General features: G+C 43.1%; 1 protein-coding gene across 1 annotated transcript in view; it reads left to right on the plus strand.

Moving 5' to 3' along the window:
- Window positions 1-24,025, plus strand: part of nmnat2 (nicotinamide nucleotide adenylyltransferase 2) — a 38,746-nt gene extending 14,721 nt beyond the window's left edge. Inside the window, exons 3-12 of the mRNA XM_042335512.1 lie at window positions 10,380-10,468; window positions 12,053-12,120; window positions 17,902-17,980; window positions 19,529-19,652; window positions 20,731-20,811; window positions 21,178-21,222; window positions 21,670-21,746; window positions 22,369-22,470; window positions 23,213-23,280; window positions 23,733-24,025. Coding sequence (XP_042191446.1) covers window positions 10,380-10,468; window positions 12,053-12,120; window positions 17,902-17,980; window positions 19,529-19,652; window positions 20,731-20,811; window positions 21,178-21,222; window positions 21,670-21,746; window positions 22,369-22,470; window positions 23,213-23,280; window positions 23,733-23,835 — 836 coding nt within the window. The 3' untranslated portion in view covers window positions 23,836-24,025. The remainder of the gene's footprint in view (window positions 1-10,379; window positions 10,469-12,052; window positions 12,121-17,901; window positions 17,981-19,528; window positions 19,653-20,730; window positions 20,812-21,177; window positions 21,223-21,669; window positions 21,747-22,368; window positions 22,471-23,212; window positions 23,281-23,732) is intronic.
- Window positions 24,026-25,202: the final 1,177 nt, after the last annotated feature.

Raw genomic sequence — 25,202 nt, forward strand, 5'->3', positions numbered from 1 at the left:
ATGAACCAGAGTCATTGGAGCAAAGTAAACTTGATTGTTTCACTTTTTTCCAGACCAATTTAGTTTAATGTTGTTTTTAAACTGATTTTCATTGAATGATAAAATAATAATCCTTGCATTTTATATACCGCCTTTCACATCGTGAGGGCATCTCAAATTGCTTCACAGGATTTACTCAAAAGTGTAGTGACTGTGCATATAAATGTCCCATAACCAACTGCAAAATGACCAATTTTATCTGCGGAGTTTGTTTATCAGGACAGAGGGAGAAACTCCCTTTTCTTTTTTAATAGTGCCATGGGATCTTTAACATCCACCTAAACACGGAAGACCTTGATTTAATGTCTCAACCGAAGGACGGAAAATCCAGCCCCTCCAGCACTGAACTAGATTGTCCGACTAGACTGTATGAATTCAAAGACTTGATGTGGGGCTTCAGCTCACGTTGCTTCAAATTGATAGCGATTTACATAGAATTTACAGCCATTTGGCCCATTCAGTCCGTGTGGTTGTTTATAATCCACATAAGTCTCTACGCATTCCTTACTCCCTTCCATACCCTTCTATTGCCTTCTCCTTTATGTATATGTCTGGCTTGCTATTAAATGAATCAATACTATCTGATTCAACCACTGATTCAGGCATTGAGTTTCACATTCTCACTACCCCCTATCGTAGTGGTTCCTTCCAAATTCTCTTTTAGATCCCCTAGCCGCTATCTTGTTGCTTCCAATGTTTTTAGGATAGCTGGGGTTCTTTCTAAAATATTCAGTAACTTTGATTTGTCTCTCTCCCTCCCCGACTCACTTTAATTGAGTGTCAGTGTCATACCTGCCCTTTGTGATGTTTGTACCAGGGTTCAAATTTCTCCATTGTCAGTGAAAAAGTTGCTGATGGCATTTGACTGCCACAAGTTGGTCCCAGTTTAAAGGTGCCTGTTCAGGTTGATGTTAAAGATCCCATGGCACTATTCAAAACGAGAAGGGAGTTTCTCCCGGAGTCCTGACCAACAGATTCCATGATGAAATAGATGATACACTTTATGGCTGTTTGTGAGACACTGTGACACAAAATACACAGTCATTGTACTCTACAGTATATCCAGTGAAGTGTTTCGAAATATCCTCCTGATTTAAAAGGTGACATATCAAACGCAAGAATTAGAAATTACAATAATTGGAGTTGAATGCTTCAAGGCATTGCTGGATCCTGCAAGCAAAGAGTCGAGAGACTGAGAGACCATCAGTGACCCTGTTTTTGTTAGTAACTGAATTGCCCGGAAAGCCTGTCAGTCTGGAGGAATCTCATTAATAATAATAATAATAATAATAATAATTCTTGCATTTGATATAGCGCTTTTCATGTCGGGAGGACGTCCCAAAGCGCTTCACAGAACACACTGTAAAGTAAATTGACTATATTTGTGGGCGAACGCGGCAGCCAATTGCGCACAGCAATGTCCCACAAACAGTCGTAGATTGAAAATGACCAATTTATTATTGTTTTTGGTTTTGGAGGGATTATTATTAGGCGTGTGGAGTAAGGAAACTTGCCCAAGGTTTCGCCCTGCCTGGAATTGAACTCAGGTCTCTCGCTTGCAAAGCAAGTGCTCTAACCACTGAGCTACAGGACTCCTGTATGGACTGCCTGTGACCCAGTTTGATAATAATTTTGACTGTCACGAAGAACAGTTACGTGATGTACTGAATAGAGTAGAGACATTTTGGATCATTCTTACACAATGGGCTGATTCCAATGCTGTCATCTCCCTCCCCCACCAGCAACCCTCGCCTCAAAATGGGTTGAGTGTCTACTTCGCTGCAGTGAGGAAGCTGAATAAAGCACTTTGATAATATGAATAACTACGTAGTGAGAGAGCTGATCAGGGAACCCGAATGTGTCTAAACTCACAACACCTTTGCCACTAGGTAATAATAGCAATAATCCTTGCATTGGTAGCCTTAGTCATGTCGTTGAGACGTTTCAAAGCGCTTCACAGAATATACTGTAAAGTGAATTTATTGTATATTCTGTGACGCTCGCTCAACAGCTTTGGTTTTCATCAGTTTCAAACCGGTGTTCCTTCCCTGTGTCTCGCTAGGTTAGGGGAAGTGAACCATCTCTGTAGAATTAATGAACCATCTTGCAGTGATGGCCTTCTGTGGTTATCTTGTGGGATTTGATAACATCTGTTTCACAAACCGGTGAGATTCATCAGGATATTTGCGCAATAACCAGGTTGAAATATGTGGCAGGATTATTTGGGGAAGCTTATTAATATGTGGAGCGAGCCTTAATAATCTTCTCACTCTCACCCCTCTCTCTCAGACTCATTCTCTCGTCTTTATCTCTCTTTGTCTCTCTTGTGCATGTGTGTGTGTATGTATGTATCTCTATCTTTGCTCTGTCATGTCACTCTCTCATGTCTTTGTCTCTGTCTCTCATATCTCTCTGTCTTTCAGTTCTCTGTCTCTGTTTCATTTATCTCTTTCTCGTGTCAGGGTCTCAGTCTCTTTCTTTCATGTCTCTCTCCCTTTCTCTTATGACTCTGGCTCTTTCATTTCCCTCATATCTCTGTGTCGGTCTCTTCATGTTTCTCTTTCTATCGGGTCTCTGTCTCTCTCTTTCTCATCGCTCACACTCTCTGTCGCCCCATTTCATGTTTTACAGCTGCTGTAGTAGAAATAAAAGACCATGTTAACACAGCAGCTCTATGGCACCTGCTGGACTAGACTGAGCTGCCATTATTGATCACTTGTTTGCAGAGTGAGCGCAGATGTTGCTCTCCAGAGATCAATTGATCCTTTCTCAACCGAGGCACGATCCACCTTTTCCTTTAAATTCTCACAGCCTCTCTCACTGCCTCATAGGGAAGATAAAAATAATAATAATCCTTATCATTTATAATAATTTAATTTAATTGATCTTTATAATCCTTAGCTCTCTGAGGCGCTATCCGTGTAAAGGCCATCATATAAAAACAAGTTGTTGTTGCTGTTATGATAACAATCCTTACATTTGGTAAAGCACTTTTCACATTGGGAGGATGTCTCAAAGTGCTTCACTGGATACACAGTAAACTGTAGTGACTGTGTTTTGTGAGCGAACACGGCAGCCACAAAAGACAGCAAACTCTACCTATTGTAAGTGCCTTTTGGGGGTTAATCCATCGACAGCGATGGAACGAGTAAACCGACTAAGTAAAGGCCTATCAAAGCCTCATAACCATTTAGAATTATCGTCTTTGTGGCTTAGTTTACAAAAAATCTAAAGGATGAAAGCTGCATTACATTAGTCCCTTTGTGGACTTTGTTCATCGACTGATATGAAACCAACACTTCGGCTTCCATTGTGATATGTCTCAGGGTAGAACTATGCTCTACGTCCCAGAACATTTTATTGATCAAAGGATTCACTGGCCAAACATAAGATTGTCTGATGAATCTCTTACTTCAGGCAGGGCTCGGGAAGAAATCCCACCGGGGTCTAGATTCACTCTATTTAATGTAGCATTTTAGAAGATCTGGAATTTGGCAAATTGTTGAATTGAGTCTTAATAATATGATATTAATAAAAATCCTTGCATTTTTACTTCATCGAGATGTCTCAAGTCATCACACAGGATACACTGTAAAGTGCAGTGACTATGTTTTTCGTGGGCAAAACGGAGAAGCCGTGTTGCACGTAACAATGTCCCACAAACAGCCATGGAGTGAGTGACCATTTTTATTTGGGGGATTGTTGGCTAGGACACCGGGAGAAACCCACTTTACCTTGAATTCAAGCTGGTTTGCTGTTACTCCTAAAATTTTTTTAGAGAAAAACAGGTTCTTTGAATTCAAAGCATTTGATGACATGATACTTTGGAGTCCCATAGCATAGTGTGGAGTCCCTTAGCATTGTGGATAGCGCACTCGCCTCGCAAGTGACAGGACCTGGGTTCGAATCATGGACCGGGAAAAACCTTAGACAAGTTTTCTTTCTCCACATGCCTCTGTTTATCTAACAGTAGGTACCTGGTTGTTAGTTGATTGTGGATCGTTTTTCAGGTGTAATAATCCCTCCAAAAACATGACTGTCTGTGGGACACTGCTGTGCCAATTGGTTGCCATGTTTTGCCTACAAAATATACACTCAATTCACTTTACATAAATCCTGTGAAGCGCTTTGAGACGTCTCAACGACTTGATAAGGTGCTATATCAAATGCAAGGTTAATTGTATTTTTATGATATATGTTTATGATATCTACGAGCAGAGAGTCCTCACTGCCTGACTTCACAGTAGAAGGGTTTTCATTACAGCAGGAATTCTATATTTTATCAGTAAATGCTAACTAATCCCATGGGTGAAATTTGCCATTGCTGGTGCTTTGGTGGATTGCTATGCCTCCATCTTCAACTGTTATTAACTGGAGTCTTCAGGCTTGTGAACAACTGGTGCACTTGAGCTGTACAGCACAGCTATGATTGAAAGAACACACAAAAAATCCTACCAGCAGGAACAAGCATGTCAAATCAATTCTGCTGTCGTGCTGTTATCTCCTGACAGTACACGGTTTCAGCTAACAATACATCAACATTTTTCTCTGTTAATTTTTCCCATTGCCAGAGTCTCAATTTCCCTTTAAAGGGTACAGTCTTTGTGAAATTTCTCAGCTAATTTGTTCATAGGTATCCATGTAGTTCATGATCAAAACAGAGGCTTTAAAGTTTTTTTATAGATATATATGAAATGAATGCTGCTTTGGCCTGCAACAAAAGCAAAAAAATAAAGAGCACTTTCCACTTAAACACACTCTTCATGATTCCAAGCCCCATCTCGGGTGCAAACCCTTCACTGTTCAACGCTGGGACTCCTCACGACGTGAAAGGCGCAATATAAAATGCAGTTTGTTGTTGTTGAACAGATTTGACTGTCAGATTTGACCGTCCCAAAGCACATAACAGGATATACTATAAAGTGAAGTGACTCTGTGTTTTTCACCTTATTCCTGATCCTCACTCCCTCGACGACCCCTTCCTTACTCAGATGATTCAACATCATCTGCTTCCTGCTTTCACCGCACCCTATAGCCATTTGTTCTGCATTCACACCGAAGTATGGATTATCTAGCCCACAGAGACCTGCCACCTCTTAGCCGCAGAGACCGTGCAGCAATCCTGTTTCGAGTCTAAGGGGCCCTTTCATCTTTCTATGGAATGGTGATGTGCAAATTGCAGCACACACGACCAATGTGAATAGAGAATTAATGAAAGGGTCCCTGATCTCATCACTGTCAACCAGCTCGCCTCCTGGAAGCTCCAGGGTACAAAGCGACAGATTAAAGGCATTTAATCCCATTTGCTCGCTCAGGATCCATTTCACTCTCTCGCCAGGAGCAATTGCTTAGAAATCAGCAACACTCATGCCCATCAATGCATAATATCTGTGCTCGAAATAATCAAAAACTAAAATGTGTAATCGTAATAATAAGAGAACAGGAAAGCTAAGGATGTGCTAAACCTTCACTTTACATCAAGTAACAAATCTTTAATAATACTTTAAATACCTGTGGCCTGAATCGCCTATTTGAATTATTGATTTTATTTGTTTGCAAAAAATGTTCTTTTCGGTGAAATAATTGCTTCTTGAAAGCCTCAACTATTACAATGTTTACTTGAATAATTTGTAATTTCCAGATCAGAACCACAATGAAAATATTTAAATAAAACTGGTCATTTACTTCATGGCTGTATGTGGGACACTACAGTTGTTGGTGTATATTACGAAGTGAGAGAACGCATTCGTCCACAAACACAGTCTCTCCACTTTGCAGAATACAACAACAACATGTAGGACAGCCATGAAGTAAATGACCAGTTTTATTTAAATATTTTTATTGCGGTTCTGATCTGGAAATTATAAATTGAGTCGTGTAGCTCAGTGGTTAGAGCACTCGCCTCGCAAGCAAGAGACCTGGGTTTGAATCTTGGCAGAGCGAAACCTTGGGCAGGTTTCCTTATTCCACACGCCTGATAATAATCCCTCAAGAAAAATAAGCAATCAATAATGAATTGGTCACTTCAATCCATGACTTTGCAGGACCCTGCTGTGCGCAATTGGCTGCTGCTTTTCACCCACAGATATACAGGCAATTCACTTTACAGTATACTCTGTGAAGCACTTTGAGACGTCTAGAAGATGCGAAAAGCACTATATCAAATGCAATTCGTCCACAAACACAGTCTCTCCACTTTGCAGAATACAACAACAACATGTAGGACAGCCATGAAGTAAATGACCAGTTTTATTTAAATATTTTTATTGCGGTTCTGATCTGGAAATTATAAATTGAGTCGTGTAGCTCAGTGGTTAGAGCACTCGCCTCGCAAGCAAGAGACCTGGGTTTGAATCTTGGCAGAGCGAAACCTTGGGCAGGTTTCCTTATTCCACACGCCTGATAATAATCCCTCAAGAAAAATAAGCAATCAATAATGAATTGGTCACTTCAATCCATGACTTTGCAGGACCCTGCTGTGCGCAATTGGCTGCTGCTTTTCACCCACAGATATACAGGCAATTCACTTTACAGTATACTCTGTGAAGCACTTTGAGACGTCTAGAAGATGCGAAAAGCACTATATCAAATGCAAGGATTATTATTATTTATTACAACAACTTGGATCTAAATAGAGCCCTTCACATTTAAAGACACCTTTAAATTTTTGCTCCTTTCCTACCTGCTCAAGGAAACCCACCGTCTTTGCAAAGCGCTTTGAGTCATTCGTCCTACATAAAAGTGCAAGTAGTTGTTCGGCTTCTGTGTTAACAGGCAGACTTGTCTCGAGGGTCTAACCTTGAGATAGAGCTTCAAAATCCTAAGGAGATTGCCTGAATGATGGGTTAAGTAAGGAAGTGAGTTTGATGTTGAAATCCCTAAGGTTAGAGCAGCAAATGGTAGGAGGCCAAATCAGTTAAAAGGTAATCTTTTGCCCATGGGCTAAACCAAATAAATTTAACATGAAGCTGTAAGAATTGAGTGAAGTGAGAGTTTTTTTTTAACGGAAGGGTCACACGGAGGAGACAGAGATGTTCAGTGTATTGATATTCAGTGTAATGATGAGACATCTGTATGCACTGAACAAACCTACTGTAAAAATCCTGGCATTCGACACAGCGCCTTATCGCCTCATCAAACGTCTCAAAGTGTTTCACAGGATTTGCTCTAGAGTGCATTGATTGTGTATTTTGTAGGCGAAAGTTGCAACCAAGTTGTGCACTGCAACAGCCGATAAACAGCCATGAAGTGAGTGTATCTGTCGGATTGTTGGCCAGGACACTGGGAGAAACTTCCATGCATAACCGACCCATCAGTGAGACTTCAGGGACCAACAGAAAGCTGGACTTTTCAGTTTCCCATAAATTCCTTTAATATTTCTGTTCTTGTGTCTGTTAACAAGCCCATCTTGAGTATGAGGATACAAGTGGCTTTATTCCATTTATTTTGGCTTTATCCATTTATTTTGGCTTTATTTATATTAATAATAATGTAATAATCCTTCCATTTGATATATTGCCTTTCGTGTTGGAAGAACATGTCAAAGTGCTTCATAGGATTCAGTGTAAAGTGTTGTGACTGTGTACTTTATGGGGGAATGTGACAGGTAATTTGAGCACAGCAATGTCCTACAAATAGCCATGAAGTGAATGAACATTTTTTTATCCGGGGGATCACTGGCCAGGACACCGGAGAAACTCACTTCCCTTTTCCAATAGCACCAAGGGATCTCTAATTCCCTCCGAACCGGTGGACAGAACCTCAGTTTAAGGCCTCGACCCTGGAGTTGCCAAGATTCAGTCTTATTCTGCTGTTTACTGAGGATGTCCAATATAAACAGCTTGGATGGGAGAAAACTTCCCCTTGAAATGTGCCCACTTTGTGAAGAAGCAGTTAGAATGGGAGAAAATGAAACATGTTAAAAATGTTACTATGGATCACTTAACTAATGGGCAAAGAATATAATTGTGATGATAATGCAATAGATTGAATAGCTTCCAACTGGTGATTAGATGTGAATAGTGTCTTTGTGTACAGTAGGTCTTAGGCTAATGAAGGGAGTTGGAAGAGGGACAAAAATAGGAGAAGACTGCCAGTTAATATCTCTTTTTGTGAAGTATGGTGGATTTGGTGGAAACTGGTAACAGCACTGGTAACCATGGCTAAATGAACCTGGGAGAGGAAGAGAGGAGAGAAGGGTAGAGAAAAGAAGAGAAGAGGAGGGAAGAAAACGGGAGAAAGAGAAGAGAAGAAAAGAGGAGAGGAGTGAAGAAAAAAGGAGAGAAGAAGAAATGAAGAGCAGAAGAGAGGAGAAGTAAGGCTGAAGGATGCAATTATCAAAGAAAGCCTGGAGCAGGAACCATCGTCAACGGAGCTCTCACTGAGAGCAGTGGACGCTTGAATCAAACAGTATAGGCTGCAGGAGGTTGCATTTGGGACCTTAATGCCGATTGTGTGCATTGGATTAGGTTTAGCTACGGGACATATCTAGTCTTGATGGAAGTGAAGTGAATCAAATGCATTGACTGGCCAGTCACTGGATGAGGTTTGATGTGGAGGTCAGTTTGCGTTAGATCACACCAAGCCACTGAACCAGAGTGGGTTCACTCACTCCTGATATTTTACTCCATCTCGCAGGCAGAGAGGACGTCGGACTGTTTAGCTGGCTGTGAAAGTGAGCGTGCATTTTTGACCAGTTGTGACGGTAGAGTGATTCAACAGGGTGCAAGAACATCACCTGCTTTTCGCAGCTATTCTCTCAACTCCCAGGAGATAGTCTCTGACCCTGCACAGTAACCTAATCCAGTCTAGCAGTGGACAAATCTCATCCTGTCAAAAAATCAATACCTCTCTTTTTTCTCTCTCTCTCTCTCTCTTGCTCTATTGTTCCTGCTGCTGCTGTATCTGCTGTGAGTGTTCCCCTTCGCTGTCGACTTTTGTCTCTGTGCTCCAATGACAAGCGGAATATTAATTCTGTATGACCTACCCAACGATTGCCTTGGGGGGAGTGGGGAGGGTTTAGCAGAGGCTACAACAGAGAGCCGTGGAGCTTAAGGCAATCGTGTGCAGAGGGTTATCATTGTCAATACAGTGCAACATGTCTAATGCAAATAAATGTACCATACTTTGTCTAAGCAATAACAAGCATCCCTATTGGATTAGTCTACCTGTACATCAGCACCAGTTAATGACCTGCATCTAATTGCCATTTCCTACTGCAAATTACTTCACCGCCCCCCCCCACCCCACACATACATGCGCACACACACTCCTCTCAATGTGTCTTTCCATCCTTCGTCCCCCTCCCCCTCGCAACCAAAAATTATTTCTTCTTTTTTGCTTTTGAAATTCTTGTTGTTTCAATAAGGGATCAGGCCTCCTGAGCAATGTTCTACAAACAGCCACAAAGTGAATGAGCAGTTTTGTCTGCAGGATTGCTGGCCAGGGCACCAGAAGAAACAACCTTTTTTTTTTTGAGTAGTCCACATGAGCAGACAGATAGGGCCTCGGTTTAACGTCTCATCCGAAGGACGGCACATCCAACAATGCAACGCTCCACCAGCACTGCCCTGGAGTTTCAGCCTAGACTATGAGCTCAAAGTCCTGATGCGTGACTTGAACCCACCATCTTCTGACTCAGAGGCGAGAGTACTATACACATGCATTCACTGATGTACCGCTAAAGGGTTAAATTAGCAAAGAATCTGTTCATTTTGTATTGAGCTGGCACAGTATGTACCACGAGTGGTATTGGTGCTCGTCTTAATTTGGTTAAAAGAAATAACCTAAACAAAAACATTAGGAAACTCAGCTTTAATTTAAAAGCTCAAGACCGTCTCAAGACCTTTCTCTTTGACAGTGCCTTCAGTCATCCTCTCTTCCCCCCCTCACCACCCCTCTTGATTCCACCCCCTTGCAAACTCTTGATTGTCCAATGCCTTAGGTTGTCCTCCTGATTTGAAAGTGCTATATGAATGCAATCTGTTTTGTTATTGTAATATATAAGAAATCATCCATTCAAAGGCTTTTACTGAACACTTACGCATAAATCCCTTGCATCTGCCTGTGCGTCCAATTTAGTAGCGTAATCCTAGACTTGCGAGTTCAAAGTCCCACTGTGGAGGCTTGAACCTGCAGCTTTCTGACTCCCAACTGTCATGGAGGAAGCCCTAGTCTGTCCCCACTGGCAGGTCTGTTGTTGCCAGGATCAGGTTTGCTGGATTGGGAGTTGGTTGGGCAGTGATTAGCAGATGCTGCTGTTCACAGCAACATGGGTTTGACAAGTCTCGTGCTCTGATCGTCCAGTAGTGAGTCAATCTTACCTTTCTCTATGTTCGCAGAGAGGGCACGTGATTATCTGCACAAGACGGGACGGTACATTGTGATCGGCGGAATAATCTCACCAGTCCATGATTCCTACGGGAAGCAGGTAAGGAAGGGCAAAGCTGATTTTGGTGCGATGTTTGTGTGTTCGGACCTCCTTTGAGCATTGATCAGTTGTTCTGGAATAGGGGTGGGAGCTACATCTTTAACGAGTCTTTCCGCTTGTGCAGTGCTGGTGCACCGCGGGTACCTGCAGGTCCTCTGCACAGGAAACCGGCCAGTCATAGCCTTCCCAGGAGGCCTCCTAAAGCTACCCTGCGGGAATGGTGCTGTAGCAATGCAAGCTGTTGTTGTGTTGCTCCAGTATGTTGTAAACACCCCCTTATTCGCCCATGAACTACACAGTCACTACACTTTACAGTGAATCCTGTGAAACGCATTGACATGTCCACCGAGTGTAATACCAAATGTAAGGACTCTTATTCATTATTTCACAATTAGAGGTTTGAATGAACACCTTGCCAGTACAGACTTGATGGCCTCTGTCTGTAAATTCCTATGATTGTATTGTCTTGTTGGGAGACCCCAAGGGCAACGGAAACATGGCCTCTATGACTTGATATCCAAGAAAGAAGCCTGAGAAAGGCAGCTCCAACTCCTGTGTTTGTTTTACAGCAAACAAAGCAGGAAAGCTGTGAATGGTGGCACAGCTTGTTTTCTTTTCCGGTAGCTGAATTGTGAGAGTGCAGCTGACTTAAGTGCCAGAGAGAGGGAGGGGGGCAAGCACTCAAACTGCACACACTTTCGAAGCATGTGGTTACAACTAGTTTCAGTGCCAGCATTGATGTACTAAGGAGCAGCAAGTGTAGCAGCATTAGGACCATGCCTTAGGCATGACCTACAAAAACAACAACCTGCACTTATATAGCACCTTTCATGGAGGGTAGCATCCGGGAGGGCTTAACAGTGGCTGAGCCTGACACTGAGCCGGGGAAAGGGAGTAGATGACCGTAGGCACGGTCGAGCCGGAAGGTCTTGAGGTGTGATCTGAATATGGGGAAGGAGGGGACAAAGCGGAGGGATTGAAGGAGAGAGTTCCAGAGTTTCGGGGCACAGTGGCTGAAAGCTCGGCTGCCGATGGTGGAGCGGAGGGAGGGGACGACAGACATGCAGAAACAACAACAACAACAACAAAATTACATTTGTAAATCGCTTCATGTCAGGAGGACATCACAAGGTGCTGCAGGAGGCCAGAGTCAGCCGAGCGGAGGCGGCTTATTCTGTAACCAGAGCTGGGCTGTGTAACTATCTCTGGGTGTGTAACCGGCGTTGGGGGAATGTTGTGCTCATTACTCCACGTCGCTGAGAATCTGGTGTTGAGCCAAATCTCACTCTGCGGTTCATGAGTTTTTTTTAAAAAAAATTGATTTAAGATTTAATGAATTCGAGTTCAATGGAATATTTTTCTAAACAAAATAAACCCTTCCATACCTGGTGTTTGAATGACTGCACCTTGAACAACACCAACAACAACAACCACTTGAAGGCGGGGGCTGTGCTAATTCTGTTTACAAGCACAATCTGGAATTCTGTGACTGTTACAAATGTACTCACAACAGGATGTATCTCCATTAGTATTCCATAAGCTCTGTGTGCTTACTCTGTCCTCTTGCCTTCTCATTAACTGCAGGGTCTTGTCTCCAGCCGGCATCGCCTCACCATGTGTCAGTTGGCAGTGCAATCCTCTGACTGGATCAGGTAAACGGGCCCTTTATCTTTCTCCACCTGACTCTGTTTATATGTTTCTACTATGTCCACCCCCGCACACACACACACTTACACACATTGCCCGTAGGTTTCCCGCTGCAATTTTCACACAAAAGGGTTATAAATGTTTTGATGGGAATGTTAGGAAGTGATGGAAAAAAGGTGGAGCGGTGCCTGAACAAGACAGATTGGTTTGGATGAGGGAGGCACTTGGGCAACATCTAATCTCATCTCTCCAGAACACCAACAGCATTGAGCTGGTTCTAAATAGTCCAATGTCTTGGCCTCAACCAGCCTTAAAGGCAACCCTGTTCCAGTCATTAATTACTTAATAATAATAATAATAATAATCCTTGCATTTGATATAGCGCTTTTCACGTCGGGAGGACGTCCCAAAGCGCTTCACAGAACACACTGTAAAGTGAATTGACTGTATATTTGTGGGCGAACGCGGCAGCCAATTGCGCACAGCAATGTCCCACAAACAGTCATAGATTGAAAATGACCAATTTATTATTGTTTTTGGTTTTGGATGGATTATTATTAGGCTCTGTGTGGAGTAAGGAAACTTGCCCAAGGTTTCGCCCTCTGCCTGGAATTGAACTCAGGTCTCTCACTTGCAAAGCGAGTGCTCTAACCACTGAGCTACAGGACTCCACATCCTGGGTAAATGAATACTTCCTGGTGTCTATCCTGAAATTAACTTTTGTAACCCTGAACTTGTGTCCTCTTGTTCCAATCCCATCTTAATTCCCATCCAGAAAACCCACCCCTGCTGTCTTCCCATCGCTGGATCAAGTTGCTTTTTAAATGAGTCACAGCATCTTGGCCTCAAACAATTTTCCTGGCAACCATGTTCCAGTCATTAATTATCCCCTGGTTAAAAGAACAAAACAAGTGTCCTCCTGAGATGGCAGTCGGAGACTTCAGGGCAGAATTAAAAATAATAATAATCTTTTTCGCGTTCAATATGATCCTTACATTTGACCCATCGCCTGATTCTACTGGTGTTAAACTGTACCCTGTACAATTTTTCTAGTCCAAATTTTGCTTGACAAATTCCTGGTTGCCCGATGACCAATGAAGACAAATTGTTCTGTGCAGCAGGTTTTTTTTTCTTATTTTCCTTGTTTTTTTCTCTTAAGTAGCCTCTGACCTTGTTAAACCATACTTCCATCGGCTTGTAATTTTTTTTTAAAAAAGCTTTGCTGCTTTCAGGGTGATAATAGTGATAATAATAATAATATGATAATACAGCATCTCTTGGGTCGAGAGACATCTCAAAGCGCTTTACACGACTTCACTGTGAAAATTGATCATTTACTTCATGGCTGTTTGTGGGACGTTGCAGTGTGCAAATTAACTGCTGCGCTCGCCTACAAATACACAGTCAATACATTTACAATAATAATAATAATCCTTGCATTTGATATAGCGCTTTTCACATCTTCGAGACGTATCAAAGAGCTTCACAGAATATACTGTAAAGTGAATTGACCGTATATTTGTGGGCGAAACGCGGCAGCCAATCGCACACAGCAGTGTCCCACAAACAGTTGTGGATTGAAAATGACCAATTTATTATTGTTTTTCTTTCGGAGGGATTATTATTATAAAAATTATTATAAATATCTCTTTGAGATGTCCTCCCGACATGAAAAGTGCTGTATCAGGTGCAAGGATTATAATAAATGTTGTGACTGTGTATTTGACAGATGAGCGTATTGTAATGGTTTGCTTCTGTGCAGAGAAATTCTGTGGCTGGCTCTGCTAACCTTCAGACAGAAAGGTTTCACCTCAGTCTTTGAAATCTGCTGATTCCAGAGCTTTTGCCGCAGAGCTCAAAGGCCCAGTCGTCCGCCTCTCTCCTCCCCCTCCACTCCCCTTACCCCAGCACGTCTGCAAGGCTGGTTGTCAACAAGCAATGCTTGTCTGAAACTGTGGTGCTATCGGAAAGAGTTGCCAAGTAGCAGTTGCTCTCGGGCTGCGGAGGCCATGTGCCTTATCCGGATCCTCAGTGCTTAGACAGTTTGAGAACAACCCATTTGCAAATGCTAATACAAGTCCCCCCATCGAGGCCAATGCAATCAAAACGAGAGCTCCAGCAGCAGGAAGGTGGCTCCTTTTTATAAAGATTTAATTGCAAAAAAGAGCTGCTGGAAATACTTGCCATGCGGGAGGAGGCTGCTTGACCTATTGAGTCTCACAGCAGTTATCAAGTACAAGCTGAAGCTTATGTCAGTGCAGAGGTAGTGGAGCACAGAACAGAACAATCAAGCTGTATTCTTTGGGAGGAGGCAAATATGCTGTCAAGTCTTTGCTGAATCTTAGAGGTGGATTACATTGAAGTCTTCAAGCACTTCACGGGATTTAATGTGAAATTAAGTGATTAAGTACTAGTAGGCAATCATGGCAGCACAATTGTGCACAGTAGTGTCCCACAAACAGTCATGAAACCAGAGACCAGAGAAACTCTCTTCTCTTTTAAAACAGTGCCATGGGATCTTTAATGTCCACCTGAACAGGCAGATGAGACCTTGGTTTAACATCTCATCCAAAGGACGGCATCTCTGACAATGCCACACACCCCCAGGGCTGCAACAGAACATTAACTTAGACCATGTGACTCCAAGTCCCGATGTGGGATTTGAACCCACAACCTTCTGACTCAGAGGCGAGAGTGCTGAGCCAGGCTGACACGCTTTCTCTTCTCCCCACTCATCCCCCCCCCCCCAAATAAAAGTTACCTTGATGTCAATGTACGTCCTTTAGATTTTCTTGCTCTTGTCCTTTTGAGGGACAAACCTGACCATGTGTGATGGCATCCAGAGGGCATGTGTGTGTGTCAGCCTGGCCCAGTGGTAGCACTCAGAGTCAGAAGGTTCTGGGTTGAAACCCCACGTCAGGACTTTAAACTCATCCAGTCTAGGCTGACTGTATGACACTGGGGATGTACTCCATTGTTTGGTGGTGCCGTCCTTCAGATGAGACGTTAAACCGAGATCCTGTCTGACTGCTCAAGTGGACAAGTACAAACCGATGGAGCTGTTGGAAGAGAAGGGAGTTTCTCCCAGTGTTCCAACCAACAATCCCCAGGGACCTTGAACCCTCAGTCTAGGCTGACACATCACTGGTTTGATACACTGCTGTGCGCATATTGACTTGTCACATTTGCCTAGAGTAAAATTTTAAGATCCACCTCGAAACAAGCCCGCGATGCGAAAGGCTCTATTTATCAAATTTAAGGATTATTATTATCAGATCTAGTGGTAACACACAATACAGTTTATATTTATAGAGCACCTCTCACTTCAAGAGGCCGTCTCAAAGTCCAAATGGTATGGGTGGAGGATTTGAGAAGAATTCTGTTCACCGAACACAGACTGCAGAATCCAGCTGGGAGAGAGCTAGAATGAATTTAAGCAACTGAATGCTGCAGTGCCACACTGCGGTCTGTCACATCAATGCCCTTAAGGATTGAGGAACAACAAGAACACACTAGCCAGCTCCATGAATAAATTTGTTTTACAATTGCACTGCAACTGTGTCCCATCAACTCATGAGCGTCTTCGCGATTTCCATGTGTTATATCACATTAATTGCCTTATTCAGAAATGTGCTCCGTACTGAAGTGTATGAGTGGAGCTTTTACTTGAGTAAGAATTTCAACACTGCAAATTTCGCACATAAAATACTGATGCATTGCCCAACTGTGTGACATTATCCTTAGGCCCCCTTTTGATAAGGATTTTGAACTGAATGGCGCTTAACTGCGTTGGATTTGAGAGGAAATGGTTCAGGCAAGTGACCGTCAGTTATAACAGGTGACAGCTTGGCTCAGTTGGTAGCAGTTTCTCCTCTGAGTCAGAAGCTTGTTGTGTGCGTTCAAGGCTCATTTTGTGACCTTGAGCACTTTGTCTAGGTTGACGCTCCATCACAATGCTGGGGGAGCGTGGCATTGTCAGTGATGCCTTCCTTCGGATGAGACATTAAACTGAGATCCAGTTTGCCTATTCAGGTGGATGTTAAAGATTCTGTGGTGCTATTCGAAAAGAGGAGGAAATTTCTCTCCCAGTGTCCTGGCCAACAAATGGTCGCTCACTCCATGGCTGTTCTTGGAACATTGCTGTGTGCAAACTGCCTGCTGCGTTCGCCATTAAGATACACAGTCACTGTACTTTAAAGCATATCCTGTGAAGCGGTTTGAGATATCTTCCTAACGTGAAGGACGCTATCTTAAATGTAGGGAGGTTGACTTGTACCTTGAAGCCGGCTCTGTGATTTCACTGGAGACAGTTTAAACTCAGTGCATCTTTTCTGTCACATTAAACTAGGTAAATGTCAAAATGGCCATTACCTTTCACAACCACGGTATTGGCTCTTATATCAGCCAGTAACCATGGTGACCTGATCAGCAGTGCGATATGAAGGACTTTTGCTGTTCGACTGAAGCCGTTTTGCTCGTCCAGCATACAGCAGCACTTCCTGACACCCGCTATTGTGAAGAGAAAAAACACACATCAGACTGGGACAGGTGCTCAGTGTTTGAGATGGAGCATCGTCTTGTGTTGTTCAAAAGCAGAATGTGCCTTGGGAGTACAAGGCATCCCGACCTGATTGTTCAGGTCTTGTTATTTTATTGTGAATTGTGCTTGTTACAGACCCACAAGCACATACAACACACACACACACACACACGACACACACACACACACACACACAGACATGCTAGGGGCTGGATTTCTAAATCACCCAGGGGTTTGTTATTTGGAATTGCTCCCATCAGTCTTATAAAGGTACCCTTCGTCTCAATGCAAGTCGCTGAATCTGTCCAGTTAACCTGTCAAATTCTAATTTATTGATTGTGTTCCTCTATTTTTTACCGTTTCTCCTGAAAGCATTTTATTCCCTTTTCCCTTCACATACCCCCATCTCTCCTCTTGTCAACTGAAATCCAGTACATCACCCAAATGGCCAACAACAACAACAATTTACATATGTATAGTGCTGTTCAAGCAGGATAGCATCTCAGAACCGTTGACATTCGGTTCTCATTGTTCATACAGGATCCAATCCAGATCCACACACACCTTCCAGCAGGACTCTCTGATTGGATCTCTCCCCAGCTTTCCTTGTCCCTTTTCCCAATTCAGGAGCTCTGAACCCATTTGTGATAATAATAAATATTATTAATAATAATCCTTGTATTTGATATCAAGATTTCTCAAAGCAGTTCACAGGATTTTACTGTGCCAAAGTGTAATCACTGTGTATTTTGGAGGCAAACCCAACAGCCGATTTGCATGTAGCAATGAACCACAAGAGTTGCGAAGAGAGGAACAAACCAGGATCAAGCCATAGCTCCGTTTCCTTAGTTCAACACGATTTCATTCAAAGCCCATGTTGCAATAACACCATCTACCACTAAGAGGCGGGAGTGTATTACGCAAATGGTGCAGCCAGATTCCATGGCACAATTTGAAAAGAGAAGGATTTTCTGATGCATTTGCTTATAATAATGAAGTCACTACAATTTACAATAAATCCTGTAAAGTGCTATAAGACATCCTACTGACATGAAAGATGCTGTATCAAGTGTGAAGGATTATTACTGATTAGGAAAAAGGCATCCGTAATAAAATCCCAGACAAAAGTTGTGTGATACAGGACAGATAGCTTCTTGGTGAGCTCACCCATTGTAAATTGTTGTCAGCACTGATCATTAAGCAATTATTGATGTAACCACTGAAGACCACTGTATTCTGTCTACAGGGTGGATCCATGGGAATGCTATCAGGACACCTGGCAAACTACCTGCAGTGTGCTGGAGCACCACAGGGACCTCATGAAGGTAAGAAGGAGAGACTAGAGAAGCTGGGATTGTCCTCCTTACAGCAGAGATAGTTAAAAGGGGAGAATTAATAGAGATGTTCAAAATTCTGAGTGGTTTTGATAAGAGTGGATAAGGAGAAACTCCTTTCTGAGGCTACTTACCATTGATCTCATCTACCCCCAAATACGCTCCCTACTGTCCTCCCATCACAGCATCAAGCTGTTTTTTATAAGGTGGGTTTGTGTGTCAATGCAAGCAGTGCCTGTTTTGCAAGCTGTTAAATAACGAGTTATCCCATGAGTGGAGGAAGGGGGTGTGTAGCCCCTGATTTATACAGTGAGTGCTATTAAAGAGGGTGTTTAATGGTGTCCCATCGAGTGCTCACAGTGTGATGTAAAGTGAGTTGGTCTTTCACCAATGTTAGTTTAACCTGGGCCATTGTAAGTTCACAAGGAGCTTTGATCCTACCCATGGTTTTATTGGAAGCAGCTGTCACTTCTCTCTGGCATACCTTTTCTCCCTACCTCGGAACGCCTTCAGTAGTGATTTGCAGCAGAAGACTCTGGGCATAGTAAAACCACAGTAACATGTTGAGTAGCTTCTTTACACAAAACTTTCTGACTCTTTTAAATATCGGATCTTAACTTAATGCTCCAGCATCGTACATCTATACATTGAGTTCTGACATTAATTGGGGACTTTACTGTACTCATTTACAGTATAGGCAGTATTAATAATAATCCTTACATTTCATACAGTACCTATTACATCGGGAACGGCCATGAAATGAAAGTCCATTTTATCTGCAGGATTGTTGGCCAAGACACCGGGAGAAATTCCCTTCTCTTGTTGAATAGTGCCATGGGATCTTTAACATCCACCTGAACAGGCAGATGGGACCTCACATGAGGACACATTACACAAGTGATTTTGATGATCACAAGTGAACAGTGATTTTGTTCAGCTTTGAATTTGTGGAGTATCAGCAACCAACCTCCAACTAAATTCCACCTAAATGTGGCACTGCAGCCTCTCTCCTTTCCTCCCTAAACAAACCTAGCTGCCCATTTTAATGACCAGTTGCATTGGCTTCTTAAGGGAGCTTCTACTAAGGTGTCAGGTAAGGTTGTGTACAGCCGAAATCTCTCCTGGCTATTTAACGCCAATTATAAAGACGATTGGGGGGTGGGGAGCGATGAGGCCAAGATACATTTCATTCCAGTAAAAAGGTTTATTCATTCGAGCTTCAATAGCAAAAGATTTGTTGTCCTGCTGTAATTACACTGATCTTGTATCCAGCTTTTCTGATAACTGGCACTGATCCTTTTAGCTCAGTTGAACCATCCTCCAGTGAAATCATTTCCACACTATTGATCCATACAAACCTCTGTGACTGGCAGGCCAGCTCCCATGTAATAATATATGCCAAGTGTGTGCTGAGAGACACAATTAGTAACACCACTTACTATGTGCTATTGTGAGCAGTAACTTCTGACCATGATTAATAGCTGTACTTGAGTGTGCTGTGAGGATGTTCAGCTCCTTTCCTTTTGTTTCTTGCTCCAGAGAGTGACGGGCTGCATTCTGTCTAACGTAAACTCTCCAGCCACGCCAGTGATTGGGCAGCCGCAGAATGGGAGACGTTCCATCTACCAGAACACTTCAATCACAAACAACAAACCCACCGCAGGTAGGTCTTGTGTGGTAAAGAGGGTGGTGGGCCGGGGGGAGGTGATGGTGATGAGGGGAAACAAATACTTGGTTGGCCGGTGCCTTGGAATGCCCTCCCAACATGAAAACGCAATACAATTGCAATTAGTTGTTGTTGTTTTGTTGCTATTTGCTGACACAGATTTGCTGCTGTGTTTGAAATGACAAATCCCAACATCTCAAACGTTTGAAGCACTTTTCAGAGCTGTTTTGACCTGATCACACACATAAATATTTACTATTACCTTTGAGAATGCAGTGCATTACACTGCAAGCAAGTTATTGCAAGTTACAGACACAAACCCATGTCGTGTGCATGCTTAAAAAGGTGTTGAGGGGTCTGTTGGTGAGACATGACTTCAGCTATGAACCTCATTTACTCATTCTACTACTCACTTAACAGTAAACAAATCAAAGAGGCTTCATTAAATGCAAAACTCTATGAGCTTATACATATTTCATGATGTAAAATTTACAGTAACGACTGTTTATTAAGCATTAAGTATTAATGTTTTGTTGAATCTTTATTATAATAAGTCCTGTTTAAATTTCACTGAGATTATTATTTCTGTAAAAGATGAAATTTATCAAGTGAAAAGCCCAATCCTTGAACAAATGCGTTTCAGCTTGGCTCAGTTAGGAGTACTCTCACTTCTGAAACAGAAAATTGTGGGTTTTAGCCCACATTGAGACTTGAACTACCGTAGTCTAAAACAGGGTGTTCCAATCATTTGGCTGCTGAGGGCTGGATGCCAGATTTGCATAAACAATATTGCAAAATATTGCAACAATACCTAATCAAAATACCACTGCTGCGCTTCTCTTCTGGTCACTGTACCTGTCACTCCCTGCACTCATTTGAGGCAGTGCGGAGACCAACCAGGAAAAGGCGAAGCCAGGAGGTAAAACAATGAAGTCGGAAATGGTTCAGGGGCCTAATGAAATTATCCCCTGGGCCTGATGTGGCGAGTGGGCCGCTAGTTGGGCCACCCTAAGCTAAGCTGACATTCCAATGCCTCAATGAATAATTCTAATGGTTTCTGTCTTCCTTCTCGCAGTTCGGTTCCTGGGGAAGGTGAGTGAGAGTCTAGGGAGGATCTGCTGCGTCCGACCCCACATCGAACGCTTCACATTTGTTGGTGAGAAGATTTCCTGTTCGCTTTTACTGAGTCTCAATCTCATTGACTGTCATGTTTTGCCGTTGAGTTTGAGTCAGTTACTTGCACTCATGCCTCTGGGCCAGAGGATTAGGGGTTCAACACCAGAGTTAAAGAGTGGCGATGTACGATGGATAAAGTCCAGGTTATTTTTATGATCAACACTCAACATTATGTAGAACTTTCCCTCGGGAGTTTCAGCGGGTTGAGTTGAAGCTCTGAGAGGGGAGACGGTAAAGTGGGATGTGATGAGGGGGTGGGAAGAGAAGGTTTTGAGGGTCTTAATGGCCTCTCCCATTCCAAGCTTTGTCACTTTCCACTGACTTGAACTCTGTGTGTCTGTTTCAGATGAGAATGCAAATCTGGGCACTGCCGTAAGGTACGAGGAGATTGGTGAGTGCCACTGCGTCTGACTCCCCCAAAAATATTATTGCTCTTATTCCTAAGAAAAGTTGATATTGTTTCCCAGTTATCTTAGCTTCTATTCCCTCTTTATCCTCCTATTCGGCAGTATTGTGTACATGTGTGTAAAGGTCCGGGGCACATGTGTGTAATGGTGCCATGTGCATGTATGGAATGGTGTGGTATGTATGTGTATAATGGTGCTGTGTGAGGATGTAACGAGGTGTGTTGTGTATGTGCATAATGTGCGTTGTGCGTGGTTGTAATGGTACATTGTGCATGTGTGTGTGTGTAAATGTGCAGTGTGGTATGTGTGTGTGAAATGGTGGAGCGAGTTTGTGTGTGTGTGTGTAAAAGACGGTGTAATGTGTGTGTGTATATATAAATGATCTTCTCCAGTGTCAAGCCTTATCCTGGTCTGTGTCCCAATCTCCTCAGAGCTACGTATCTTGTTGCTGTGTGGCAGTGACCTACTGGAATCGTTCTGTATCCCAGGCCTGTGGAACGAGGAAGATGTGAGTATTTTCTGTCCCTGTGTTTGTTTTCCAGGCTAAATTGAGGTTACGTGGACCACTCATTGATATGATGTTACCTGCCAAGTTGATAGACCAGAACCAACCATTTCAATGATTGGGAACATTTTACCACTGATAATGGTCAGGTATTGCTTCCATAACATTGCCTTCCAGTTATGTGTCAGCCTGGCTCAGTTGGTAGCTCTCTCTCTTCTGAGGATGTGGGGACTTTGAGCTCATTATAGTCTTGGCTGAAACTCTAGACTCTACATTGTCCAGTCATAAGCCGTCCCAAAGTCCTAAAGCATAAGAATTGCTAGACGAGAGAAGACCAAGGTCCATCCAGTTTGCTTTCCACCATCCTGGCAGTCGTGCACATGTCATGTCCCAAATTATATACCGATGTATATAAGTCGCATGACTGCAGACTTTATCCGGTGACTGGATTCACGTCACGCAGAAACCTCTGCTCCGCCTGATTCCATTCCAAAGCGGATGGACGGAGGAAGGAATCCAATTGAGAAATACCACAAGTTAGGTCCCAGTTTTCACCCAGCGCAAAGGAAGTGTGAAGCGACGAGAAGGAATCATTGTCACTGTACTTTTTCATGCTCTCTCCCAGATGGAGGTGATAGTGGGCGACTTTGGAATCGTGGTGGTCCCACGTGAAAGGGTGGACACAGACCGCATCATGAACCACTCCTCGGTCCTCCGCAAGTACAAGGTGAGTGCTCAGCTCCTGGGTCCAGGGAGATTAGATCAGAGTAACTTTGCTGCCATGTACTGTGTATCATTCTAGTCGCCACATCACAGGAATGATAGATCACAGCGAAGGTTTACAAGGATGTTACCTGGGATGTGTGGGGATACAGCCATCAGGATGCAGCATTTCTTTCTGGAGTTGATACAATTGAAAAGGGGAGGTGATAGAGATTATTATGAAAGGATTTGATAAGGTGGACATGAGGGGCTGTATCCATTTATTGTTCAGTCCACAACTATACAGCATAAATATAAGTTAGGCAAAGGTAAATCTAACATGGAGCTTAGGATGGATTTGTTCATGCAGAGGGTGGTGAGAATGTGGAGCTCATTGCTGGAAGCTGTGGTTGAAGCAAATAGCATCAATGTATTCAACAGAAGAGTTGATGCCAACACTAGGAGAAGGGAATAGAGAGGGATAGGTGAAGGGGGGTTTGTGTGGAGTGCAAACACTGGCACGGATTAGTTGGGCAGAATGCCCTGTTCCTGTGCCATATCACTCTGTGTAGTTCTATTCGTAAGACAGAAAGCTCTTGCTGTGAAACATCAGAATATATTTTGTCAGCCTACGACACGTTTTAAGCATATTTGGAACTTGCTCACAGCCCAGTCCAAATGTGGTTTGGTGAAACAGGTTTGGTGAAACACAGCTCCGTTTTCTCGTGTAAAATATTTCAAAGACTTTCTTTTTCTCTTTGAAACAGGACAACACTATTGTGATAAAGGATGATACCAACCACCCCATGTCTGTTGTGAGTTCTACCAAAAGCAGGTGAGCGCACAAAAGTCGTATCAGTTGGGACCTTACACTTAATATGACTTATGCAAAGCATGAGCTATGTCAAACATGAATAGAATATAAATACTTGAACTGGACTTGGGCAGATGTACAACTTATTATACGATTTATACAGATCAGACTTATGGAAACGTTTTACTGTAGATTTGTTCCTTTGATCTGAATAATGAGTGATGACAATGTGTCATTTATAGATAATAACAGAGGGCACTTGATGAGCCTTATTATAACCTTAGAGAGAGTACAGTGAAGATTTATAAAAATGTTACCTGGGATAAATGAATACAGCCTTCTGGAAAGATGGAACAAGTTGCAACTTTTCTCTCTGGAGTTGAGATGATTGAGAGGAAACTTGGGACATCCTCTGGACATGAAAGGCGCTGTACCAAAAGCAAGGATTATTTCTTCATTATTTATTCCCACAGACTGGCTCTGCAGCACGGAGATGGACACGTGGTGGATTATTTGAACCAGCCAGTTATTGACTACATCCTGCAGAATCAGCTTTACATCAAGACGTCTGGATAAGACCCTCACCTCCCCTCTCCCCCCTGCCCTGCCCCGCCCTGCCCTTCCCCTTATACACACCCACACTCACACAAGCCAGGCCGCCAAGATGAGCTCCAGATTCCTGCTCAGTAAAACTCTGCCACCGCTTTACCGCTTACGTGCTACAGGAGCTTCTATAGTGTCTGTCCTTTCCTCTGTACGACAAGAGCAGAAACTGTACTGACAGAATGCAGTCTGAACTGCACTGATCATCTACTTCCCACTCGTGTCACTTCCTCTGTGGTGCCCTCCTGACCCTGTGCCGACCATTCATATTGCCATTCAATACTCATCGTTGGGTTAACCCCTCTCTTACGTTATTTCCTTTAACAGTAGAATTGCTCTATGTCTTCTGGTAGGGAACTCCTCCCCCCCCCCCCCAACCCCCAACACCACCCTTATCCCTCCCATCCCACCCCTCTTTTGAAAACCGCTTGCAACTTTAACGACCCATCCAGCCTCGCCTGCTCTCTCTGGGCTCTAGGAAGCATGCCTATAGCTCAAAGAACAGCTTCAAATGTCTCTGTGTTTAATCAGCTTTCTGTGCTACTCCGCTCCATACATCGATTGTTCCCCAACAGGAGAGGAACAAAAAACTATTCAGCTATATTGCAGGTATTCTTGGCATGATAGAGAATGGCAAACGTAGAAAATATTCACAAATGTTTTGCTCCCTCGCTCCTCCATCCCCCAAAAGGCACTTTGCAGCAACGTTGGGAATCTGTTTTAGAGTGCTGAACGCCAGTCTCCTTCCCTCAGAGTGCGTTACTGAAAAAAAACACAAGGATGGAGCCCGTCTATTGTACTCCTTGATTTTTGAGTAAGGCACTGCTTTCTGACTGGACTCCTGCAGTAGTTTGGCACAGAGCCTGTGGACAGAAGGGCACTGATGGTGAGATTCCACATCACTTTGCTTTGCTACATGATGCTCCGTTGCTACACAGTGCCGATACAGTGCAGAAACCCACAGACGAGTGAATCCGACCAACCATCCTGACTTCTGCGATGTCATGCAAGGGAATGATAAGTCGAAAAGTGCTGGTATTTTTTTATAAACGATTGCGCTATCTACATGCACAGAATTGAAGTGGATGTTAGAGTAGCCTTTACATCTCGGGGGTATTTTATCCCCATCAACATCCACCTCAGCTAAATGACATTTAATTGTAGATGCCGCCTTCGGTGGAGCGCTTACTGTAACATCAGGTCACTGGGCTTCAGCCTTCAACTTTGTTCACGTTACAATTTCTAGACCGTCCGGAACTGAAACCTCTTGAAAGCCAGGTGGAACTGAGAATCGAAGTGTGTTTAATCCCAAGGTTTAATCCCAATTTATTGTACAGCCA

The sequence above is a fragment of the Callorhinchus milii genome, unplaced genomic scaffold (genome assembly GCF_018977255.1).
Source record: "Callorhinchus milii isolate IMCB2004 unplaced genomic scaffold, IMCB_Cmil_1.0 Scaffold5, whole genome shotgun sequence".
Classification (NCBI taxonomy): domain Eukaryota; kingdom Metazoa; phylum Chordata; class Chondrichthyes; order Chimaeriformes; family Callorhinchidae; genus Callorhinchus; species Callorhinchus milii.